Source organism: Phlebotomus papatasi, chromosome 3, assembly GCF_024763615.1.
Source record: "Phlebotomus papatasi isolate M1 chromosome 3, Ppap_2.1, whole genome shotgun sequence".
Taxonomy (NCBI): domain Eukaryota; kingdom Metazoa; phylum Arthropoda; class Insecta; order Diptera; family Psychodidae; genus Phlebotomus; species Phlebotomus papatasi.
Window position 1 is genome coordinate 66,013,139 of NC_077224.1, and position 24,106 is coordinate 66,037,244.

At 31.2% G+C, this 24,106-nt stretch overlaps 1 protein-coding gene across 7 annotated transcripts in view; it reads right to left on the reverse strand.

Moving 5' to 3' along the window:
- The window catches only part of LOC129807634 (mitogen-activated protein kinase-binding protein 1), a 91,500-nt gene that overhangs the window by 28,730 nt on the left and 38,664 nt on the right, over positions 1-24,106 (reverse strand). For all 7 annotated transcript variants that reach the window (XM_055857033.1, XM_055857030.1, XM_055857031.1 and 4 more), the window contains 3 exons: positions 15,611-15,702; positions 7,968-8,214; positions 758-967 (listed from right to left, as the gene is read on the reverse strand). In XM_055857033.1, coding sequence (XP_055713008.1) covers positions 758-967; positions 7,968-8,214; positions 15,611-15,702 — 549 coding nt within the window. The remainder of the gene's footprint in view (positions 1-757; positions 968-7,967; positions 8,215-15,610; positions 15,703-24,106) is intronic.

Below are 24,106 nucleotides of genomic sequence, written 5' to 3' on the forward strand. Positions count from 1 at the left end.
ATTGCAAAATTTCACAGTCATTTGCACATTTTTATCAATTTCAGATATTCATCATCGAAGATTATCGATTGAGATCAATCAAAGATGAAATTCAAAAGAAAAACCATCTTGTTAAAATTTGTTACCTATTATTAGTGTTTCTTGTCTATTTGAGATTTGTATTTGTTTTTTGATTGGGAAAGAAAGCACAATGTGTAAAAATTTTGTGTTAAAGAAAATCATGAAATTATTTCAAAAATGAGGTTAGCAATGCGATTTTTTTTCTACATGTACAACACACACCTCCAACGAGGAAATGGACATTTGAAACTCTTTTTTTTTCTGCAATAGAAAAAAAATATTCCACATATTTGAGAGTATATGCTACAGTTTCAATGTTTGCAATATTTATTGCCTCTTTGTCGAATGTTTACAAACATGTGCAAATAAGAGCTCGTGTTAAAAGGCGAATGTTAATGAAAATGTAAGTATAATCCAAATTCAGCCATTCGAATAAACATTTTACATTATATTGAGATCATTTTCAATTTCCATATATTGTACAACTCTGTCGAAATTGAAGCATTAAATACTTGCAAATTGCATTTCACTGAACATTACTAATAAGATTGTCTTTTAAACATGTCAAAATGTATCGTAAAATTTCAAGTATATTGCTTAAAACTTTAGCGGTATCTTTAAAAGTCTCAAGCTAATCACAAAAAAAAAATAAATTGATGCAGTAAAGTGTATAAAAATTGATTTAAAAAAAAATTACCTTCCTATTTCCCTCGAGGTACCAAAATTTCACATGTCGATTTCCCACCGTGACAAAATAGCTGCCATCTTCACTGAAGGCGACTGCAACAACTTTGGCACTCACTTTATTGGACGCAATCTTCGAATTCTGCTTCCAGTCGAACACATTAACAATCATATCATGTTGCGAACCAACCGAGACCAAATACTTTCCAGTGGGCGAAAAAGCCTGAAATTTATCATCAAATGGATTAAATATCTCTTTTTTTTCTGTTAATCTGGCTATATTTGAAAGCCATAATTGTAACAATTTAATAGTCAATAAAAACAAATACCACTCAAATCTCTGGTGTTGATAAATTACGTGGATATTAAGTGTAATTATTTTGTTGCTAATTAAATATTTTATTCAGTAATATTTAGTAGCAATTTGTGAAAATATTTTGTGTAAAAGTGAAAATTTGTTTTACAATTTTATTTATTACTTAACATTGTTATTAAATTTTGTTGTTCATTTTGCTTAAGTATTTTTAAATTTAGGGTAACTGTTCGTAATTTCGGACAGCTTGGAATTTTGGCCACTTTGAGGGTAAATTTGGATATTGCAAATAAATTGATTAAAATTATGGACTATCTTCAAATATTTAAAGTTGAGTATTTATATTATATTTTCCATAAAAAGATTATTAAATAATCATTAAAATATTGTGTTAATTCACGCTAATACTGATTTGAGATTTGGAAAATAGGTAACTTTGTCAGAGATTCACCAATATGCTTATCCTTGTTATTTCGGTTTTCCTTGGAATTTTGTAAATTTTTAAATTTTGTGATGACTAGGTTCTAAAGAAATGAAGAAAAATCATCTGTACGAACAAGATGCAGTGCAAAGAGCCTTAAAAGAGTCCTGGAAAAGCGAGGGAATGCGTAAATCCGTATGTAAATACTTGAAATGCCGAAGTCAACTCTAATAAATAATATAGACAGGTTCGGGGCTTCTTGGGACTTTTTACGGTTCCTTTTAATAAACAGGAAGAGGACTTGGTCTGTTATGTTCTCTAAAAGGACAACAATTGGCTTTCTATTGAGGCGAATTAGCTGTCCGAAATTACAAGCAAAGTGTCCAAAATTGCAAGCAAGGTGTTTATAATTACTGTGAAATTCATGCCCACGTTTTTATTCATTTAAGCGCATTAAGATTACTTTGGAAAAAGCAAAGACGATAAAGGGCTTGCAAAGATTCCAAAAAAACACTTCTAACGAAAAATCTGAAATCCATGTTGGAATGATTCTTCCAAATATAACTTTATCAAGAAACTTTTGGACGATACTGTATTTATTGGAAATCTTAAGTACTGTGAAGTCTGGTCATTTGTGCGTTACCAAAAACAGATACAAAACGGTGATAGACTTAAAGTCTTAGGCAGAGTCACATGAATCGGTCCTATATGTATTTTCGTCACCATCTCATTTATCTCATCAAACTGTTGTATTTAGATTATTTCCAACATGATTCCGATGGCTTCTAGAAGTTTGTACAGATGGTGATTCTGTTCAAATACTCTAACGACTTTAGATAATACCAATGGTATATTAATTTATAATTTAAAGTGCCCGTAGCATGTGTATTTTTCAATCTATAGAATTCATTATTTGATTCAATACATTCAAGATTGGCTAGAAAAGAGGAATTACTGAATCAATAATAATTACCATAACAGTTTTTCTTTAATAAAAATTTCATTACTTTTAAGAAAAAATAATTATAAATTAATAAGGTGCAACAAAAATAAAAATTAGGTTATTCTTATTATCAAATATAGATTAAATTATCGATCAAAGGAGACACAAGCGATTCAATTTTTTTAATGATAAATAATCTAAGGGGAGTTTGGGACATACATTATTATTTTTTCTTATACAGGGATGAGATTGTCAGTCCCATTCCACGTGAAATGAAGTACAGTGAAATTTACTGGATGCAATTTGAACACCTTTAACGCCAGAAAATTCCTGCTGGCCATAAAGGGAGATTTTAAATAAGAGAGGGTTTCATTTTATCTGCAGACATTTTAAATATTAATAATGTACGTTTGACTCTTTTATGTAGAATTTTAGAATTCTTATTTTCCGCATTTAATTTTGCATTGCATTGGTCAGTCATTATTTTATTTTTCTCCGATTACGTTTAAGGTTTAAAAAAAAATATATTTAACAAAATTAAATTAAAAAAATACAATTTTAAATCTCCCAAAAATATTTAATTAATGGTATTTCTCGGTCAAAAATTACATAAAAAATATTACTTGTATTATACACAGCTTAAAAGTTTTCATTAAAAATTTTACGCAATGTTTAATGTATATACCTCAATAAACGTAAATATTTTATATGAAATAAAAACAAAAAAATAAACATTAATCGCAAAATAGAAAGAGTCTACTTAATAAGAATTCCCTAAGCTCTCAGCAGCAGATGTAATCTCTTGTGCTACAAATCACTCTCAAGAAAAAGAGTTGACAGACAATCACTAAACCAAAAGCTCCTCTCTCTCGCTGTCCCATCAATTGGGCACTTCTTTCACCAAAAACAGAATGTATACCAACGAGATTAAATTAATAGATAATTTCAACAAAATACCCAAATTATGCTTCATTTGAATTTCTTTTTACTTAACGTACAAACATCGGTACTCTTACACGTATATATACTTGTTGAGGTAATTATATTCAGGAATTCACACATTTTCAATTACATAGAGCAGTAAAATTGTATTCCATGTAATTTACTAACACTTGAGAGATTTGAAGTGAATATAAAAAGAGTTGTGTTCACTTAGCTGTGATAGATTATTATTCTAAACTAAAAAGGGGCGGTAAAGTGGGCTAGACTCTGCAAAATGCTCGAATGTATCTGAAAATACTTCTTGCATTATCTTCTTGAATAAATTATGAATTCAATTGCATTGAAAAGCATCTCCTTGTTTTATCATTTTTTGATCTGTTTAAAATCATTTTTTAACGTTTCATAAATCATTGTAATCATTGAAAAACAAACATATTTTTTACGCTTTATTGTTCTCAAGTTCTTCTGTATTAACGATTTTCTGTGTATTGATTCGTGTCTCGACTGTTTTCTCAGAAGTCCTCGTCGTGTTCTAACACCATCAAACAGTTGTGACAAGAACCAACACAAAGAAAAGTCGATTATGTAGAAGCACCTGAGAGCAGTAAAGTGCTAAAAAATTGTACATTTTCCATTGGAATAGCACCATAACACATAATTTGCTGAAAATGTTTTAAAAAAAATTATCTAGAATTCAAAGACCTTTCAAATGAATCCAATCTTGTCCAAATCGCTTAAGAAATACGCTCTATTCTATAGAGCTTCTCAAAATTTTTATTTAAAAAAAAACATTATTTTTGACGAAATGAACGTAAAAAATATTTCTAAAAGTAATTCGTAAACCGTGTCAACCCTTACTAGACACGGGCATCACCCTTCCTCCTGTGAAAGGAATCTCTGCGATTCCATGCACGGTTCAGGTTGAATTCGTCTGCAGTGAGAGAATTCGATTATAGGCGCATCGCCTTAGGGCTTTTAAGGCTTTTAAGAAGCAGAATCTTTTCTAAAGGGTAAAGGCTCATAATTTTGTTCAGTCTGCTTATAATCATTGATGTTCCAATTTTGAAGTGCGATATTTTCAATACTAATTAACTTTTTTTGTTGCTCTCTTTTCAGAAGGATTGTTTAGAAACTTGGCAAGGGTTTATTGTCTTTGTTTTTACGAAAATTGGTCTTAATACGTTTAAAAATGAATTAATATGTAGAGATGAATTTGACTTAAATTTTGGACAACTTGGTTATTAATTTGGACAACTTGGTTGTGAATTTGGACAGCTAATTCCCATCAACAGGATGCCCATTGTTCTTCATTTGATGAACCAATCTTATCAAGTCCTCTTCCTGTTCACGTAAGGGAAACGTAGAATGTCACAAGAAGCCCGGAAACTTTCCATATCATTCATTAAAGTGAGTTGACTTCGATACTCCAAGTACGTGCGGATTCGCTCATTCCCCGACCTTTCCGGGAGCCTTTTAAGGCTTTTCTCGCTACATCTCTTTCGTAGAGATGATGCTCCTTTGTTTCTCCAGGCATTTGTCCAACCTAGTCCTCACAAAAGCTAAAACTTCACGAAATTTCGTGAGAAAAACACCTGTCCAAAATAAGGAGTATCACCTCACTGGTGAATGTCTTAGAAAATTTCCCATTTTTCACACGAAAAAACTAATTCACAAGGCAAATCTCACTTCAGGTCAAATGTACAAATCACCACTAAAGGTGTCTACACATTATAAGAAATTTCTATCAAAAATGAGCTTCAAGAAGTGTTCTTCAAGAAAATTGCCTACACATTAGTGAGAATTTTTGACAAAAAGATGGATTTTTGAAGAAAATTTGTCTAATGTGTAGACAAATTTCTTCAAAAATCATATCCAATTGAAGGTAATTTCCATCAAGAATTTTTGAAAGAAATTACCCGCTACACATTGGAATAAAATTCATCAAAGTCATTCTTGACGGAAACCATCACGATTCAAGATTGTTTTTCACGAAAATTTGTTATTTTCTGCTGGAAAAAGTGAGAAAAACGTTTGGTGAAGTTCCTTGGGATAGTATTTAGTGAATTTGTGAAGAAAATCTTCTAAATACGCAAGGCAATAGTATTTTTCTGGAGATGTCGTTCCTGGTGGAATCCAACCCATCAGGAGCATGGACGTAAGTGCTCCGGCTGATCAAAAGATTCAGGATTCTATTTATCAGCTCTTGGCAAAAACTTTAGGACTGAAAATCAAAGAGCAGTGGCAGATCGCCTGAGGAGTTCAAAATAAATATAGGAGGACATGGAAGCAACACGGAGAAAGTACTGCAGTGGTTGAAATTATCAAACAAATTTCCTGCATCAACAGTGGATCACATTCAACTCTAAAAAGCTTTTCTTTGGTGTTCATTGTATTCCTTTTTAGAAAATTGAATTATAAAAAATAATATATATATATATATATATATATATATATATATATATATATATATATATATATATTGGATTTTGTTATCTATTGATTCAATAAACAACTTTTTTTTTAAGGATTTTACTTTAGATTTTTTTATTTCTCACCACCTTTTCATGCACTACTACTCAAACTGGGAGTCCCACGGAGGAATCGAAGGCCTGTGGCTATCCAGTTCTGGTGTTCTCGAAAGGAAGCAATCCCACATAGTTCCTAGTGGTTGAGAAAGTGAATGATATAAAAGATCATTCTGATGTTCTTCTGGGGGTTCAAGTGATGGCTTCTGGTAGCTCCGGACAGCTCTTGTTTGCACTGAGATCTCCTCGGTGGCTCTGGTTAGCTCTTGTTTTAATTGGTAACCAAGGCATATAGAGATTCCAGAGTGCCCGTAAATTTTCTCCTTTACATCCATCTTGCAATCCATGGAGTACGTGGCCATACTGTACTGTGGAACACCTCAAGAATACACAGATGGATTAACTTCCGGCAATTTCTGGAGGAAAATCACAGGAAATGTTCCTTCAAAGGCTGGGTTGGATTCCACCAGGAACGACATCTCCAGAAAAACACTATTCCCTTGCATATTTAGAAGATTTTCTTCACAAATTCACTAAATACTATCCCAAGGAACTTCACCAAACGTTTTTCTCACTTTTTCCAGCAGTGAAACAACAAATTTTCGTGAAAAACAGTCAGAAGAGCAAGATACTTGGAATCTGTCAAAAAATTTTTTGATGGAAAATAAAAAACCCAATGTGGAGGCATTTTTCTTCAAGAATTCCTTCAAAAATATGAATTTTTCTTTAAAAAATTCTTGAAATAATTCTTGATGAAATCAGCTCCAATGTGTAGACACCTTAACGTGAATCAACACAATATTCAATGAATATTCAATAATATCACTCAAGAAAAGCGAGGAAACATTGTTAGTACTTCACCACAGCTAAATAAGGCTGAAGTAAACACGAAGTTCTGTCATATTTCTCGTAAGCAATTGCTCACACTGAATTTTCAACAAAGCAATTTTAACTCAAACCATATTCAAAATTTAACGTATGCAGTGTTAAAATTTCCCAAAAAGATCAAATATTTAGATAGAATTCATTTTTCGTCAAATATTTGATTAAAAATCCATAATTTTGATCAATTTATTTTTAGTGTCCAATTTTATCTTCAAAGTGTCCAAAATAAGAAACTGGACAAAATTATGAGCCTTTACCGTAAGGGCGTAAAATCTGAGATTTATTCCTGAGAATCTGGAGGACTTTAGAGACGCTCCAATGCAATGCCTAAAGCTACCGAGAGAAAATGCTCTTCATGGCAGTAAAACCTTCGGAGTATGGGAGATTTCTTCTTGAAGTCATCTTTTGGGACTTTCTGTCAATAAACCTGAAGCAGTATCATCGCCTTACTACGCCTAAAGGAGTTCAGATATGGATTCTGGGGAATTTCACCCATATTCAGGCATAATTAGGCAATAAAATACCAGTAAGGAAAACCACGATATTTTGACCCAATGGAAGCCACGAATGAGTTTCTTCACCCTCTAGGAGATAGTCAGTCCGGCAGGGTGCATTTTTTACAGGGGTGGGAACTCCTCTATCCAAATTCGTAACACTATGTTAAAATCGTCTTCGAAATATGCCAAAAAAAATTGTTTAGAAGGGCAAAGGTGGAGAGAAAAAAAGGGTGGACTTATAAGAGGGTTCCTCAAAAACGCTAAGTTCCTATCTCAAACTATTTAGCCTCTAGATTTTCTGCCTAGGGGACAAATTGCTTAGATGTAAAATTCATCATATTTAAGGTATTCTAGAACAAATAAATTATTCAAGGGGTAACTCATTCCCATTTTTTCTCACAAGGGTTTCTGGTTTCTTGGGTTTCGCGATGCAGAAATTGAGTTTCTCGTGTTTCGCGATGCAAAAAGTAGGTTTCTCTGACAATTGACTAGGGTTTCTCAATATGAGTTACCCCTTCTAATTATTAAATTATTCTAAAATTATCAAAATCGGATCTTTTCAATTGGTTTGCTCAGAAACCTTCAGAATTCTGAAAGTCTCCTGAAAATCACAATATGTAGTTATGGACTATAGACATTATTTTCTCTGTAGAGTTCGAGCAATAAAAAAGGGCATTTCTTTTTCTCTTTAACTCACCACACAGCTGACTGCATATTTGTGACCCAGAAATTCTGCCACAACATTCCCACCGACCGCTCCATTCTCCAGGTTACCATTTAGTGGATCCAACTCCCAGACTTTAATTGCTGGATTTATGCCACATTCCCCTGTTGCAACATATCGGCCGCACTGAGAAAAAGCCACTGCTGTAATGGCTTTTCGTGAAGTATTCAGGAGGTACGTTTGACTCAATTTCTTGGCATTCAGGAGAACAACTGTGCATCTGTTGGTCAAATTGAATAAAAAATTACTCCATTTCCAGCCAGAATATCTCTCATTCTCACACCGTTCAACCCCATACTCAAAATATTCCTAATCATAAATAAATCATAGAAACAGAACATGATGCACCAGACTAAGAAAAAAAATAGAAATGTGTCCCAATTTCTGATCAAACTGATGAAAAACTTTTCACTCCATACAGAGAATTGTGAACAAATAAAATTTTCAGAAAGAAAACAAGACACATAGAGCTGGCTTGCCTAAAAAGTCCATGTTGAACAAAGAGCTTTTTTTTTAAGAAACATTATACATATACATGATTCGTTTTCACCCATTATTCTCCATACAAAAAATAATACTTACAAAATCCAAAATCGATAAATTTGCATTTTATGCCTAGACATGCATTTTTTTCCTTCTATTTCTTCTTTCAAATTGTGCATGTAAGGTATTTCAAAATTTACATATTTATGCTGTTCTTGAGAGTAATATCGAGACAACAAGATAGCATTTAATTGACTGCACTTATTGCCAGGCGATTAAAATCCACTCACATGTATACAAGCAAGTGATAAATTGAAGTTATATCATATAAAATGTGTGTATAATTTCTATCAAATTTCTAATTAAACGCCTCTGCTCTCTGTGTGATCAACATTTTGTGTTTTTTTTTAAATTTAAATGCTATTCATCAATTTTTTGACCCAATTTCCTAAACATGACATATTACAGAAAAATTTTTAATAAAAACTTATAAGAAAGACTTTTATTATGAATTTGACCTATATTTTCAGTCAAATATTGGCAACGAAAGACAATAGCTGAAAGAAGAAAGTTCTTAAAAGCATTGCAGTGAATTTAAAAATTAAAAAAAAATGAAAAATATATTCAGCGCGTTGTTTTAAACTAAATTGAAATAGTTGTTTTTGGAAATAATTCAATTTCCTTTTACATCTTTTAAATTACTTTTTTATGTAGGGGAAAGTGACCATGCTTGATAATGTCCAACCTTGATAATAACTAATTTTTTCCTATGTTAATTAATAATTGTGACTTATGACAATATATTTTAATAGCTGGTCCTAAGCCTCATATTTCCAGAAAAAATTAGGAGCCTAGCCCTTTGTTCCTAGTTCCAGGAAGCAAAAATCGAAAATAGACCCAAATCTGTAATTTCTATGAATGATATTTCATACGATTTTTCATAGTTAATATTATTTATCAAAAGAAATTCCTATTAAATGTCATTGAGGGTTGACCATGGTTAATATTTCTGGAAAAATCTTTTCCATAAGAAAGACTTGTGTTGTGGGTGGTGGAAAATCAATAAATCCTTCTTCTGTCCATGCTTTACAATAAGAAAGAGTCATGCTTGATAATTCACTGTCATTGTATCAGATTCTTTCGTCCTCACACCTATTGCAATCATGCGATTTGATCGAATACTAGAATCTAGAAAGTAATAACTATAAAGTCAATAAATCAAAAATAATCTCACACAATTATGCCGCAGTTGAGTATTTATGGAACAAATTTGCATTATTTACACATAAGAATATTTTTTCAAGATTGCAAAAACCGATTACACAATGAAAGAATCACATCTCCCATAAGCTCCTACAGCTTATAACTGATTTTTGTGTATCTTTAACATAACCTCACTTTTATATTTTGTTTTTATTGTCGTCAAAGAAGGAAGTCCATGAAAAGATTGTGAAACATTTTGTGATTCAGTTCAAAGTAAGGTATGTTAATTATTGTATTCATTTTAGCGATAAATACAATATATATTCTATTTAGTTACGCAGAAGATGGTGAAAAACAAAGTGAGAAGCGAGAAACACAGCAGTGTAGATGAGACAGTCAGTGTGCAGACTAATCTTCAGGAAATTTTCCAGAACAGACCGAGAACTACGGACAGGACACTTCTGCAGCCTTTAGAATTCCTGTAGAAAAAGGAATTGCTGGAGTCACGGAAAGTATCCCTGATAATAGGGCTAGAAAAGAAGGATGTGGTCAACAAAATTGTGTCGATCACAGCAAATTCTCATCGCGCCAAAAGAGGATCGCCGTTTTCGTTCTTTATTCCTTATTTATTGGCCTGTTCCAAACTGGGTTTTGGTCTCACCCTACACACAACCCAAGAATCGACGTATGAGTACGCCGTCAGCATTAAATGGAACCTTCCAGACAGGAGATCAACAAGAGGGCTGAGAAGAGATGAATCCGTTTCTTGAAACTGGTGGCATCAATAATTTATATTGTAAATATATAATTAATAGTATTACAATAAACTTAAAATATATAAAAAAAAATACTACAGCAATTTCTGGTGTTGGGCGATCTTCGGGAAAGTCAGCAGTGAACTTTGAGTTCAATGGTTTCCGGAAGTGGAGAGCGACATCACATTTGACTCGGTGGAAACCGCTTTGAGATGCTTAACTGCCACTGAGGGTTCCTCAAAATTTTTACTGATGGTCCTGTCCATCCGATAAAGCTATAATCCTGTGCCAAATCTGCTACTGTGTAGATGGGTTATCTTCAGGGAGTTGTGCATGCCTCCAAAGAAATTTTTAGAGCATATTAGGCTTCACAGAGCAACGGCGGAACTTGGATGGTCTTCCTCTTCACATTTCTTCACTCACTTATTAACTTAAAATTCATTAAAATTTGGAAAATAGGACTTTTTTAGCGATATTATTCAACAGTTTTTTTTTTTTGTTTTCGTTTATGTCAATTGACATAACCTCAACTTTCCTGTTCATCTATAGGAAAATAGTCTCATTTGTGTTGTGAAAATACGTCCTAGAAAAATTGTTTAAAAATGATTATATATTATCTTATCCCTTGTGCAAACAAATTAATTAGGTAGATTGGAGTTCTATCTATATATTAATGTGTCACGTTTTGTGTTCGGTGTAATATTTACAGCGGAAAATAGGCTTATATAAGTAGGCAAAATCTCTATACAGGTAGGCATCTGGTCCAACCTTTATAAAAATCGCCACTGTATTTTCATTTTCCTTCTGAGGAAATTAGAAGGATTTCCAGGAATTACTTCAGGTGGGATTATGAACCTAATAAGTGAGACATTTTTTTTGTCGTAGTGGAAAAAACGCTGCGATTTATGTGGTAGTCAGAAAAATAATTCAAAACTCGGACAACATTTTGCAGTATCAAGCATGGTCACTTTCCCCTACTGAAGATTCTTGGCAAGGAAATAATGCCATAACAATGAATTCCGACCTTTACCTTTGTATGAATTTTATTGCAAGTTTTTGGTAGTTTTAGAATACGACACAAGCTGAAGTATTCAAAATTTATCTTGACATTAGTTTTCACATATTCTGAGCGTTCTGTACACTCTCAGAGACAGAGTTTTCTTATTGGAAAAGATAATCGTAGATCGCTTTGGAAATGTCTCGAACTTCGAAATGTCTCAAGTGTCAAAATCTATAAGTGTTCAATTTATTGTAGGGAATGTCAATACAATGAGGCTAAAAATATTTTTGTATAATTATAATCTCTGAGTACAACTGCTATAATAGTTTTTTAGTGTCGGAACCCAGTTTAAATTTTTCGAATATCATCGACGCGACGTTTTACGCAAATACAGTACTAAGACAAAAATTAAGCAAAATCAGCACACAAAACAATAAAAAATGAATACAACAATTGCAGTAGTTCACTTTTTAAGACATAATTAAAATTTTACAACATTTACAAAATTAAATAAAATTAGTTTAACTCAAAATTCGTAGTTAAACTTTTCAGGGAATGTAGTACTCTATATTACTCATGAACAGTTAAAAATCAAATTTTTTTAGAACCTGCGTTCTTTTAAAAATTTTATTTTTTTGATTTTTAAATAGAAAATGTCTTTTATTAATAAAAATAAAACTTTTAATCATATTTAACAAAGATACTAATTGTGTTTTTCTTTGTTTTCTCTTTGATTTTCAAAAACAAATATTTTTTAAAATTCTTTTTTGAAAAACATTTTTTTTTTAAACTGTTTATTAGGATTGTAGGGTACTATATTGATATTGATATTGATATTTATTTCTCTCAAACAGACAGGGTCCGCCCCTCTTATATTGTTTGATTATTCCCAGAGTTGAACACCCAATTTTTAATTTAACTAATTTTATTTAATTTTAAAAATGTTGTGAAATTTGATTTTTTTTTAAGTTAGACGCATAAGTGGAAGATCTTCTTTTCAGAGACTGCAGTACTCAATGTTGCTGATCAACAGTAGAAAAATCAAAATTTTGAAAATGGAGTTTTCAGATTTGCATTATCCAGCGATTAACTGCAGTAAAATATGGGCGTCACGGTGGCACTAATTCCTCTAAAAATAATACCTTGAAATTATTTTGAAATTTATAGAGTATTGTGTATGAAATTGTGAATTCTTTTTTAGAAATAAAAAATATGTAAGAAAATAAAAAAAAGTTAAGAATCTCTTAAGAAGGATAACACTTATAAAGCTCTTAGTTAGGGTAAATGTCCTAATTCAAAACCATTTCCAGACGCTTTAACTTTGACAGAAGATTCAACACACTAAGTTCACATTTTTTTGAGAATTACATAAATTTGCTCCTTGACTCTTCTAGAATGTTACTGTTTAGTGAAAATGCTTTAGATATAATTTGAAAACTTCTTAAATACAAGAAAAAATCGTGAGCGTAAAATGCTTCCATTGGAAACATATTAATCCAAATGGAGACAAGGGAAGGTTTTTAATTGGAGACAAACAGTGTAAGTGAAACCGCGATGAAAGGCTTCCAAAACCTTGTCGAGTTGCTCCTGAGTGCAGGATTTGTTCTTATTCCTGGTCTTTTCTCCTTTCCTATCTAAACAAAATAAGAAAATCTCTCCAAAAAAAATCATATTTCCGGGGTTTCCTATTAAAGCATTTGCAGACACTTCAGAAAAACCCTTTTTGTTCACGAAATAGGTAATTATTTCATTTGAAAACTTCACATACCGTTAACAATAAAGATTAGCACAACAAAGAAGTTTCCATTTAGAGTAGCGAAAAATTTCCATTTGGAGAAGGTTTTGAATTAGCTTAATTTACTCTAGTCGAAAATCCTTAATTAAGTACGTATTAAAAACACTTTTCATGATTAAAATGTAAACTACTTAATTAAGGACTTAACAAAGGCCTTAATTAAGTACATAGTGTTAAGGCTGAGACATGCCATATTAGTTTCTCTACTCGCCACAAAGCGCTGACGTTTGACTCATTTTCATGTATCTTTTAAGTAGTTGGATGTTCTACAGCTCCTTAACGTTAAATCATTCAGTTAATAAATTATTAAACACTTAATAAGTACTTAATGTGTTAGCCGGGACGGTCAATATGTGCTTCTTTTTGATCAATCAATTGAACATTATGTTAAAAGGAGCACATAAATGTTTGGAAAATTAATTTTAAAAAAACTGCAATTGACTCAAACTGTCCCACTATCCCTTATAAGATCTAAATGTACCGAAAATCTCATGGTGTATTGCATTTTAATGCCCGCGCACAATAACTTTTGTTTGTAAACATGTTTACAAAATTTCTATGAGAGTGAGCAAGATGATTAGATCTAGATTTCAGTCACTCTCATTCATATGTCAAATACATGTTTACAAAAAAAAAGTTATTGTGCCCTGCGCATAATAAAAAAAGAAATAAAAATAAACAAATTTATAATACATTTCGAATTTGTAACAGAACTACCAAAGTTTCTCCAAAATTTGTCTAATTTTAAATTAATCAAAATAATAGGGTACCATCAAAAATGATTTACATCTGTATTAAGTCATTAAAGCACTTAAATGTTCAACTACAAGAAATCGTATTAAAAACTCATACTGATTGCTAATGAATCTGAGAAACAGTTTAGTCACGGTACTTGATTGAATTTTACTTTTTAAATTTGTGCTAATTTAGATATTTCCAAGTGAAATCTTTTGAGCAAAAACTCCAGAATTTCCAGAATAATAAATAAACACATTATTCAAAGACTCCTCCATAAACATCGAACTATCTAAAGGAGTTATTTAGATGTAATGGTGCTCAAAAGCTGAAAAATTACTTGTTAACATTCCAAGCTTGTATAAACTTTCAACTATCACCGTAAAATCACATAAATCAACAAATGATAGCAACTAGTTTGCAAATGTTTCAGATATCAAAGAAAATTTAAAATCAAATAAATAATGCAAGTAACTACAGTTTCATTTATTTGTCAATTTTAATACTATTTCTTTTATTAATTACAAAATTACAAAATTATGAGCAATAAATTACAATTTACGAGCAATTAATTTAATAAAACAAGTCAATGGGTGTGATAATTCGTGTTATTTTTTTTATATGTCATTGAATGACTATTTTTTCATTATTTCACTCCAAATTTTCATGAAGGCAATAAAATTATCAACAAAAAAACTCACACTAGAGATTAATTATTTAGAGGCATATTTTTAATAAACAAAAAGGGGTGACAAAGCGTCCGAGGCTTTGTGAATTTCTTGAACTCGTGATATAAACCTCAAAAGTTCTTCTGCATTATTTACCGTTTACCGGTTCTCAATCGATTTGAACCGATTCATAAATCACTTAAAAATAGTTATAAACACGCAAAAGTCTTTCCAAAACATATTAACTTTTGGGAGGGTCATCGTGAAACTGAAGTCGATATCTCGATCCACTTATCCTATAATTTCAAAAAAGGGAAACATTTTAAGCTCCTCATGAGGATGACTGGTGCATGGAGGTATAAAAAAAATCCAACTCCTAAGACTGAGTTCAAAAAGTTAATTTGCAAACTTGTAAACATTTTTTTTTTTGTGAGATGTGCCAATACTCCATCCAATGAGTAATGCTTGATGCGTATCTTCTGAATTTAGAGAATGACATAACTCATTTTACGTATAAATACATTTTGTCTATAAGATCTTCAATCTTCCATTGCATGCACAAAACGGTCTGCAAATTTATCGCAATATCCAATTTAATTTTAACATTACAGCTGTACCAGAATACCCAAAAAAAAAGATTGTATTTTGCAATGCTTCAAAAACTGTCTGCAAAATTAAATGGCAAAAAATATTTCACTAACAATAAAGTAGGGTGAAGTGAAACAGTAAAAATTTAGTTCTTGGAAAGCATCCAGCACATTATATAGAAGAAATATTTCTTTTACACAATTCCGGAAGTGTAATTGAGGTGAAAAATCATAACACATCGTATTTAGAACCATTTACAATTGTAAGCCCTCTGGGAGAGTATTGTGCCAAATGGAATAATAAAAAAAAATGGCATGAACACAAGAACTACGCAAAATCACAATATCTGCAATAAAGTAATAAATTAAGCAAACAAACACGTAACTTACCCAGCTGGATAGGCCAAGATGCCAGAAGTGGGTGACACATCGAGAGCTGCATTGCTGCATACGGTAAGTCCCAAGACTTTCTTCAGTTTTATCTGTTTTCCCCCATTGAGCCACCGAGAAAAAAATGTGAGAAAAAAAACTCATAAAGAAATGCGATTTATAAATATTGTAAAAAGATGATTTAGATAGAAAGACTTTTATTGTAATTTTCTAATCAAATCACAAAATTACTATTATTGTGTTGTCATGAAACTTGGCCATTTATGCATCTCCCCATTTCTATACTGAGAAAAACGTGACTCGTGTTTATAACAGTTAGAAAAAAAAGACATAAAAATATTTTTTTTCACAACTTAATTTGCCAAGAGAAATATACAGCAATGGACTCAGTAAAATTTCCGATTAAAAATCGTTTCATTACCGATTGAAATTATTTTACTTCTGTTCGGAATTGCTTAAAACTTCAACCTTTCCAATAAATCGAAACTTGTCCCCATCGAATGGAATTGTCTAACGTATAATCTTCAAAACTGCAAGAAGGTGTAATCCAAGGTCAAAACTTCGGGATAAAATTTATCAAAATACAATTTTTGAATATTCATTGACAATTATTTTAGAAACTGCCAAAAACCTAGAATTTTAAAAGGAAAATATTTTAAACTCCGAAATTTATCATCGGAGAGATGAGATCAACTCTGAAAAAAAAAACAACCCAAGCCTCTACCCTTTATCAGTAGCTGGAGCAGAGTAGAATTTCACAGTAGAATTTCTACTGAGGACTTACAAAATGTTTGTAAGGTTAACACACTAAAAAGTTCGTAAAAGTTTGTACTCTTTCACAAACTTTGTTCGTAACATGATTGCTTGACAGACATTTTTTTGTTATTTTACACACATTCGTTCGTACACTTTAAATTGTCTTACAAAACTATACGAACTTTTTCCTGTCTATTTACTAACATTTACGAATAAATGTCTGTGAAAGAACTAAAAATGCTCGTTCACTGAGGAAAAAAAGGATGGGATTAACTTTTTTCCTCGTAACTTTAACACTTTTTAGGTGTAAAAATATATCAACATTTTTTAATGTTAATTTTACACCTTATTAAGGGTAAAATTAACATGAAGAAGGGTACCTTTAACCCCTAATACACCTAAAAAGGGTAATATTTACACCGATTTTGGATCAATAATGCAGGGTAAAATTAACATTTCCGGAATGTTATTTTAACTTTTCTGAAAAACGTAAATATTGTAAATATTATGCTTTTTAGGTGTAATAGGGGTTAAAGTTACCCTTTTTTAATGTTAATTTTACCTCTAAAAAGGTTTAAAATTAACATAAAAAAATGTTGATATTATTTTTACACCTAAAAAGTGTTAAAGCTATATGGAAAAAAAGTTAATCGCATGCCAGTTTTTTTCTCAATGAAAACATTATGTTACGTACAAAATTTGTGAAAAAAGTAGAAACTTTTGCGAACTTTTTAGTGGGTTATACGATATATGAGCACTTCGAAAGTCATCAATAAGAATTCACAAACATTTTTGAACAATTTTACATTTTTGTTTGTTTACTCATTCAACTCAAAATATGTATTAATTCCGGGATTTCATTCATTTAGTCTGAATTTTTCTACGGAATAAACAAAAATTTTAAGAATGTTTACGATTTTGATAACAAATTTAAAAAAAAAACCACTTGAAAATCGAATTCTATGAGATTTCTTTCAGCTATCTTTGTTCGTACTGGCCAATAGCCCAAAGGTCGAGGAACGCTTTCCTCTTTTAGGTAATCGATTTTATCTCATAATTTTGATAATATCCTGTCTCTAATAATCAGAATTGTCACTAACATCGGTCTTTATTCACAACAAAAGGTAAATAGCTCTAGTTGAAGTAGGGCTCAAATTTAAGACAACTTTTATTCATATTAGAGTAAAAGTGATTAAAAAGAGTAGACTTAAAGAATTGAGCAGGCAGAATCGACATTATTAGGTTAAGATCAATGTTGAAAGCCAGGAGGTTGTTATATTTAATATCGCTGTTCTTTTGCAAACTTAAAGCTATAATACTTGTGTGCAACACATATGTAAATTGCATTTATATGACGAGTGAAATATTTTACTTGGGGGTTTGAGTTGATGTTCAAGAAAATAGTCTGCAAAGCCATGTTTTTTTTTGGGATCGCTCGAAAACGCGTCGTGCAATTTTTTTCATTTTTGGATATATTTTAAAGATTATCCAGGCGAATATTTCGCCCTGATACGAAAATACCGTTGAATCATTCCTAAGAACGGGGTTTCAAGAGCAAAGGTTAAAAAGGATCTTGAAAGCGAATTCCTCAACCGTATGCTATCGTGTTTGGACTTGTTGGAAAGATTTTGGAATTCTTAACAAGCCAGAACCGATTCCAATCTCAAACCAAATCCAATTATTATAAATCACTCAAATTACTCAAATTATATTACTTATACCTGTAATGAACTGCTTCATAAATTATAACTAATTTTTACCCGAAATTCAATTATATTACTCCTAACATATTTTGAGCAATATTTTGAGTGATTTATAAATCGGTTCAAATCGGTTGTGCACCGCTAATGTACCGGTTATGAACCGATAAGTAATTATTGACCAAAATCATTTTTTTTTTACTTTTGAAAATATTTTGTGGGATTTTTGAGTGATTTATAAATCGGTTCAATGTACACTGAGAATAAAAGAGAGGCTACGATTAACTTTTTTTCGTCATAACTTTAACACTTTTCGGGTGTAAAAATATATCAACATTTTTTAATGTTAATTTTACACCTTTTGAGGATAAAATCAACATGAAAAAGGGTAACTTTAACCCATAATACACCTCGAAAGGGTAATATTTACACCGATTTCGGATTAATACTGCAGGGTAAAATTAACATTTCCGGAATGTTATTTTGACTTTTTCGGATTTCTCGTGTAGTTGAGAACCGGTAAATGAAAAATGATGCAAAAATACTTTTGAGATATATCATCTATGTCATGAGTTTAAGTATTTCGCAAAGCATGGGACGCTTTGCCATCCCTTTTTAAATCCATGAGATCACGCTTGTCCTTCTGTAGAAAATCAATTGGAAGCGGTTGCGAGAAGTTAGAAGATTCTTCTCTACTCCCACAATCATATACAATGAATCTTACTGTATGATAACATCTTTAATGTTAGAAAATGTCCTGTGACCTTATGGAAATTCGAACCCAAACCGCTTGGCATTTGCATCAGTGCTCTTCTACTTAAACAATGATTACTTAGGATTTTCCACAAACGTTCATAATTTTTACTGTACTATTTTTCTCAGTACACCTCATAGGTAGTAGATGATGCGTTGTAGTGTTTCATTCAAAGCCATTCAGAGGCATATCAATAATAATCTCAACACTCATATCTCTTCTTGGAGAGCATGGACTTAGTTGTCCTACTTTGAATGTACCGTGATGTGTGTACCAAGTTAGTGCATTTATTGCACCCAAAAGCTCCATACCAAAGTCTATCTTATATCTCTCTTTTACTCCATTCAGTGTCTCCAAAAGCCACAATCAACTCCACTCAAAATTCCATCCAGGTCACAAATGGTGTTAGGTAATAATAGTGGTGAAAGAGAAAGAAGAAAATTCTACAACAAGAAATCTCTTCAAATAGCACTTCTTTAAGGTGTCATTGTGCTCCAAGAAACGTTAAGAAAATTTTATTATTCAATGCAATTAAATGGTCAAACGGACACAACTCATCAACACTTCTTTTTAATTCAAACACCTCTTTTCCTCAATTTCTTTCATCGCATAATCTTCTTCTTCTTCAACAATGTAATACGCACTCAACTCATGAAGACGATGAAGAGGGAAAGAAATCAATCAATCCATACGGTATATAAGCATATTGATAATTTCTCCATCTTTCTCATTTACTCAAAATAAATAATAATATGAATATATAAACTGTTTTCCATACATTAATACATATCAAGTCAAACTTCCGCTGTAGCATTTTTACTAATTGAATATTCTGCACATATATATTGGCGTACAAAACTGTTAATTAAACAAACGGCAATGAACTTGAAAGTTTTTCCTGCAACAATACCCCCTTCCCCTTTTTTATAGTGAAAATGGTAAGGAAATTTTTGATGTTAAACTTGACGGAAGAATAATAGTAATATTCTTATCATATTTTGATCAATATTAATTTTCTTTTATGTCTGTCTACTTCTAATATCTTATACGCTTTTCCCACAACATAAAGATCGTATCATTTTCGCATTTATAAACACTTCCCACGATTTAAGACCGCAGACTTTATGGATTTCTAGAATAAACCAGTTTTTCAAAGACTGTCCAATATTGGGATTAGGAATAAATTCAGAGTGAATCAATCAAATGAGCTGGAAGTTAATAACAAAGATAGATAAACTCAATCATATCAAACAGATTTTCTGGAAAATAATGCAAAATGATTAGGAAGGAAAATTCTTTTTATTTAGAAAAGAAACTTTTGATATATTTCCAATAAATTTTAGGATTAATCGATCGACATTTCGTTTAAATACCTTTCAGAGTATCGTTACAAGAACCAAAATGATCAAACAGAAGATCGAAGTATTTGTCAATTTGACACCATCGACTCGGCGTATAGAAAACTTTCCAATGTTTTTTTTTGGGAATGACACGACCGACAATTCGACCGACATTCTGACGGAATGTCGATCGATATATCGTCACTAGATTAGCAACTATCGTGACATAATCGGTCCATAAATCAACAATTATAGCAACTTAACAGAGTAATGCACAGTTTAAACGAGCTTCTGATTTCGATAACGAATAAATTACGACAGTTACTGATCCAAACAACGATGTATATGACCTTGCTTTTCTTTAACCTTGTAGAATACAATAAAAATCAAAACGAGAAATTAGATATGGCTTCTGTTTTTATTTATTTTTTTATTTTTAACTAAAGAATCTGGGAGAGAAATTATGGCAAAAACTATTCCAGACAAGGGAATTCTAATTAACGAAACAGACCTAATTTTTTAGGAACTATGTAACTTAAATACTGATTATTTAAATGTATTGCTATTAGGTCAGATTTGTTCAAGAAACGTGGGTAAAATATGAAGTGTTTGAAGCCAGAGAATATGGGAAGCCTGGAGAGACTTCCCCTACGTTATTTTTAAAGCTTTAAGCTTTTGCTTTAAAGACAAGGCAAAACAGGTCGTCACAGCATTGTCATAATAGTTTAACTGTTAATTTATGACTATGCAAAATTAAATCATAATAAAAATAAAATCGTAGCTTTAATTTCTTTTTAACAAGGTTTGTAATCTGCATTGAGTTGTAACGTATGATAAAGACTTAAATTAGCTCTAAAATTGTCTATCGTAAACACGTGATGAGCATTGCCATGCCATGAAGAAACTTTATTTTGTTTTTATTATTTTCTACTTAATAAACTTTATTTTTATTTTGTAAATTTATTGAATCCTTCTTTAAAACAGAGATATAGACATCGTAGTATTATCCTATGAAGACATGCAGAAGTTTAAAACAAAAACTTGGTGAAGGGGCCACTGAAATTCCGAAATTTATATCTCTGTTCGTTTGTCTCATAAATCTCTAACACTTAATGTAAATAGAAGTTATTTTGTTTTCTATTTTACAAGGTATTGTACTAAACTATTTTTCTTTCACTTTATTCACGATGTTAGATACAGACTTGTATAGATAACTCAAAATCAAAAGTTATATCGCTCATTTGAAGCTACAGAGCACAACTTTAAGAAAAATTTACTTTGGCTAGAATTATTTTTTTCTTAGGGAAAAGTACTCTCCCTTCGAACGTTCATGCCTTCGAATAATGTGAATTTTCTTTTAGTTTTCCTAAAAGACTTACACATTTCAATAAAATAATAGTTGGCTTATCATAAATTGTTGATAATTCTGTGATAATTTTGTGTAAATCTCTTACGAAACACAAAAGAAATTCACATTGTTCGAAGGCATGAACGTTCGAAAGGAGAGTACTTTCCTCTACATTCTTTTTCTTATTTTTATCTTTATTTTCTATTTTTAAAATTAAGCAAAAAATAGGCTTAGGGTAACTACTAAATTTCAGCATATTTGAAATGTAATATTTTTAATACAAATTGATTTTTGTGTTATTTCTTTTTAAGAAGCTTTGCTTGGAACCTTGTAGATAGCTTATTGTCTTTGTTTTCTGTAAAATAATTTTTAATAAAATTTTAAAATGAAAAAATAATATAGACATAGCTTTGGGAGATATTTCGGCCATCTTGATTCTAATAGTTCCTTGTAGGGGAAAGTGCCCATGCTTGATACCATTGGAAGCTTCGTAATGACCAAATTTTTCCAATGTTTCTCAAAAAACGTGACTCCGCAATATATTTTAAAAACTGGCCACTTTCCCATAGTTTTTAAAATATGGTTGCAATGGGTCACATATATATTGCGAAATATAGAAAATTTAGTCATTACGAAGCTTCCAATGGTATCAAGCATGTGCACTTTCCCCTACTTCCCAAATTCTTCCAGTCTTTTTCTCATCATCTCGTTCGTCGAAACATTTTTTTATTTTTGCATTGTCTAATCTTTACTGTGTTATCACACTTGCACATTAAAATTTTAATATGATCCACATTAATTGTCGCTGGTGAGAGTCTAAATGTGTAATTTGTGTGTTTGAATCATTTTATATTCAAAATTTAATCTATTTGTTGATAAAAAGGTAGAGTTGGCCCGCAAAATTTGATATAAATTGATTTATAGCATTAATGCGAAAAATTAATGCAATTTAATCTTTAATTTTTTAATGTGAAAAATATTTATGCTTTAGGTAAATTTAAACTTATTTTTGCAAGCCAAGTCCACTTCTTTATCAATAAATAGAAAAACCCCAAATATTAAGTGACTCAAAGACACAAATAACATATTTGGACGCTCACAAGCGACAATTAGTGTGAATCACATTAAAATTTTAATGTACAAGTGTGATAACGCCGTTAGAGTATGCAAAAAGTAAAAATTCATGGAAATTTGAGGAACAAAAGAAGTGGCCACAGTTGCAAGCTGGCCGAAATTTGGTACAGTTACCCTAATTTTAAAGCTGTTTTCCCGAATTAAACTTTTAACTAGAGTTATTCCCTTTTAACTTTGAATAAGTAACATAATTAGTTTTGAGCACTTAAGACAATAAAAAAGAAAAAAATGGCTTAATAATTAATTTTGCTGAATTTATGACATAAACAATATCAATTTTAGGGTCTATTAAAAGCCTAATTAAATGTGTTTTTATTTTTCAACATAATTTAAACTGTTTAAAATATGCATCGGTAGAGCCGGTAGATCAAAGATCATTTACATTGTGATTAATTTCAATCACACCATCTCATCAATAAAACCATAAATCAGTCTGAGAAAAAAAAACCAGGTAAATTTGCATAATGAGAGATGAATGTAGTTCTTTAAAATGAAGAAAAATTATGATAAATGGATCATATTACAATTTCTGCAGCACCACAAGATACAGAGAGTTCAGTATTTATTGAAAAGAGAGAAAATCCATAGAGACTTTCATTGAATATTTTATGCTTCACATTGAATACCATTGAAGAACTCCACCTCACAAAACACTAAATAGTCTAGTTTTGTTCCATTTACTTGTTAACGTGTAAAATATTTTATCTCCTTTCATGCTTCGATAGTCTTCAGTATGTAATAATTAAAATTAATACAACATTTATACACATCAATCGAAAGATTTTTCAGATATTTCCTCTCTTTTCTCTTTCACCCATTGTCTCTTTTTGTAATGTCAGACTTTTTTTTTGCAAATGAGAAATTTAGTACTATTTTTTCAACACCCAATTCTGTGGTTTTTTTTGTCCACTTTTGCCTTTCTTACTTCATGGTATGCAGAAAAAGCTTTTTTTTTCTATACTTTATAACTCTAAACAGAAGAGCAGAAAATAGGAGATTTGTTTCGAAAGTTGATCTTGAGACATTAATTCACAAATCTCCACAGATGTGTAGAAACGTATATTTCAAATGGAATTCAATTGAGTGGGTGGATTTGGTAGTACCCCAGGAGACTAAATGAAAATTAAATTATAATGCGAAAATGCCATCATATATTGATGTATATAGAGACATTTTTTCTGACCATATGCTCTTTCAGTTGTAAACAAAAAATCCATAAATTACAATATATATTTTGATCGAAAATCGTGACAAATGTTATGCCCATTTTTCATTCAAAATACCAAACCCCATTCATTGATGACAATCATGCATAGAAATGTCATTGATCACTTCTTGGAGGAATTTCTTTTTTCTTCTAATTGCGGTATTGAAAAATATGAATGATTGTGAAATATATAGAATTAAGGTAAAGTGATCTAATTTGGAATTAGTGTTACAAGTTGGACAATTCGCCGGTACAAG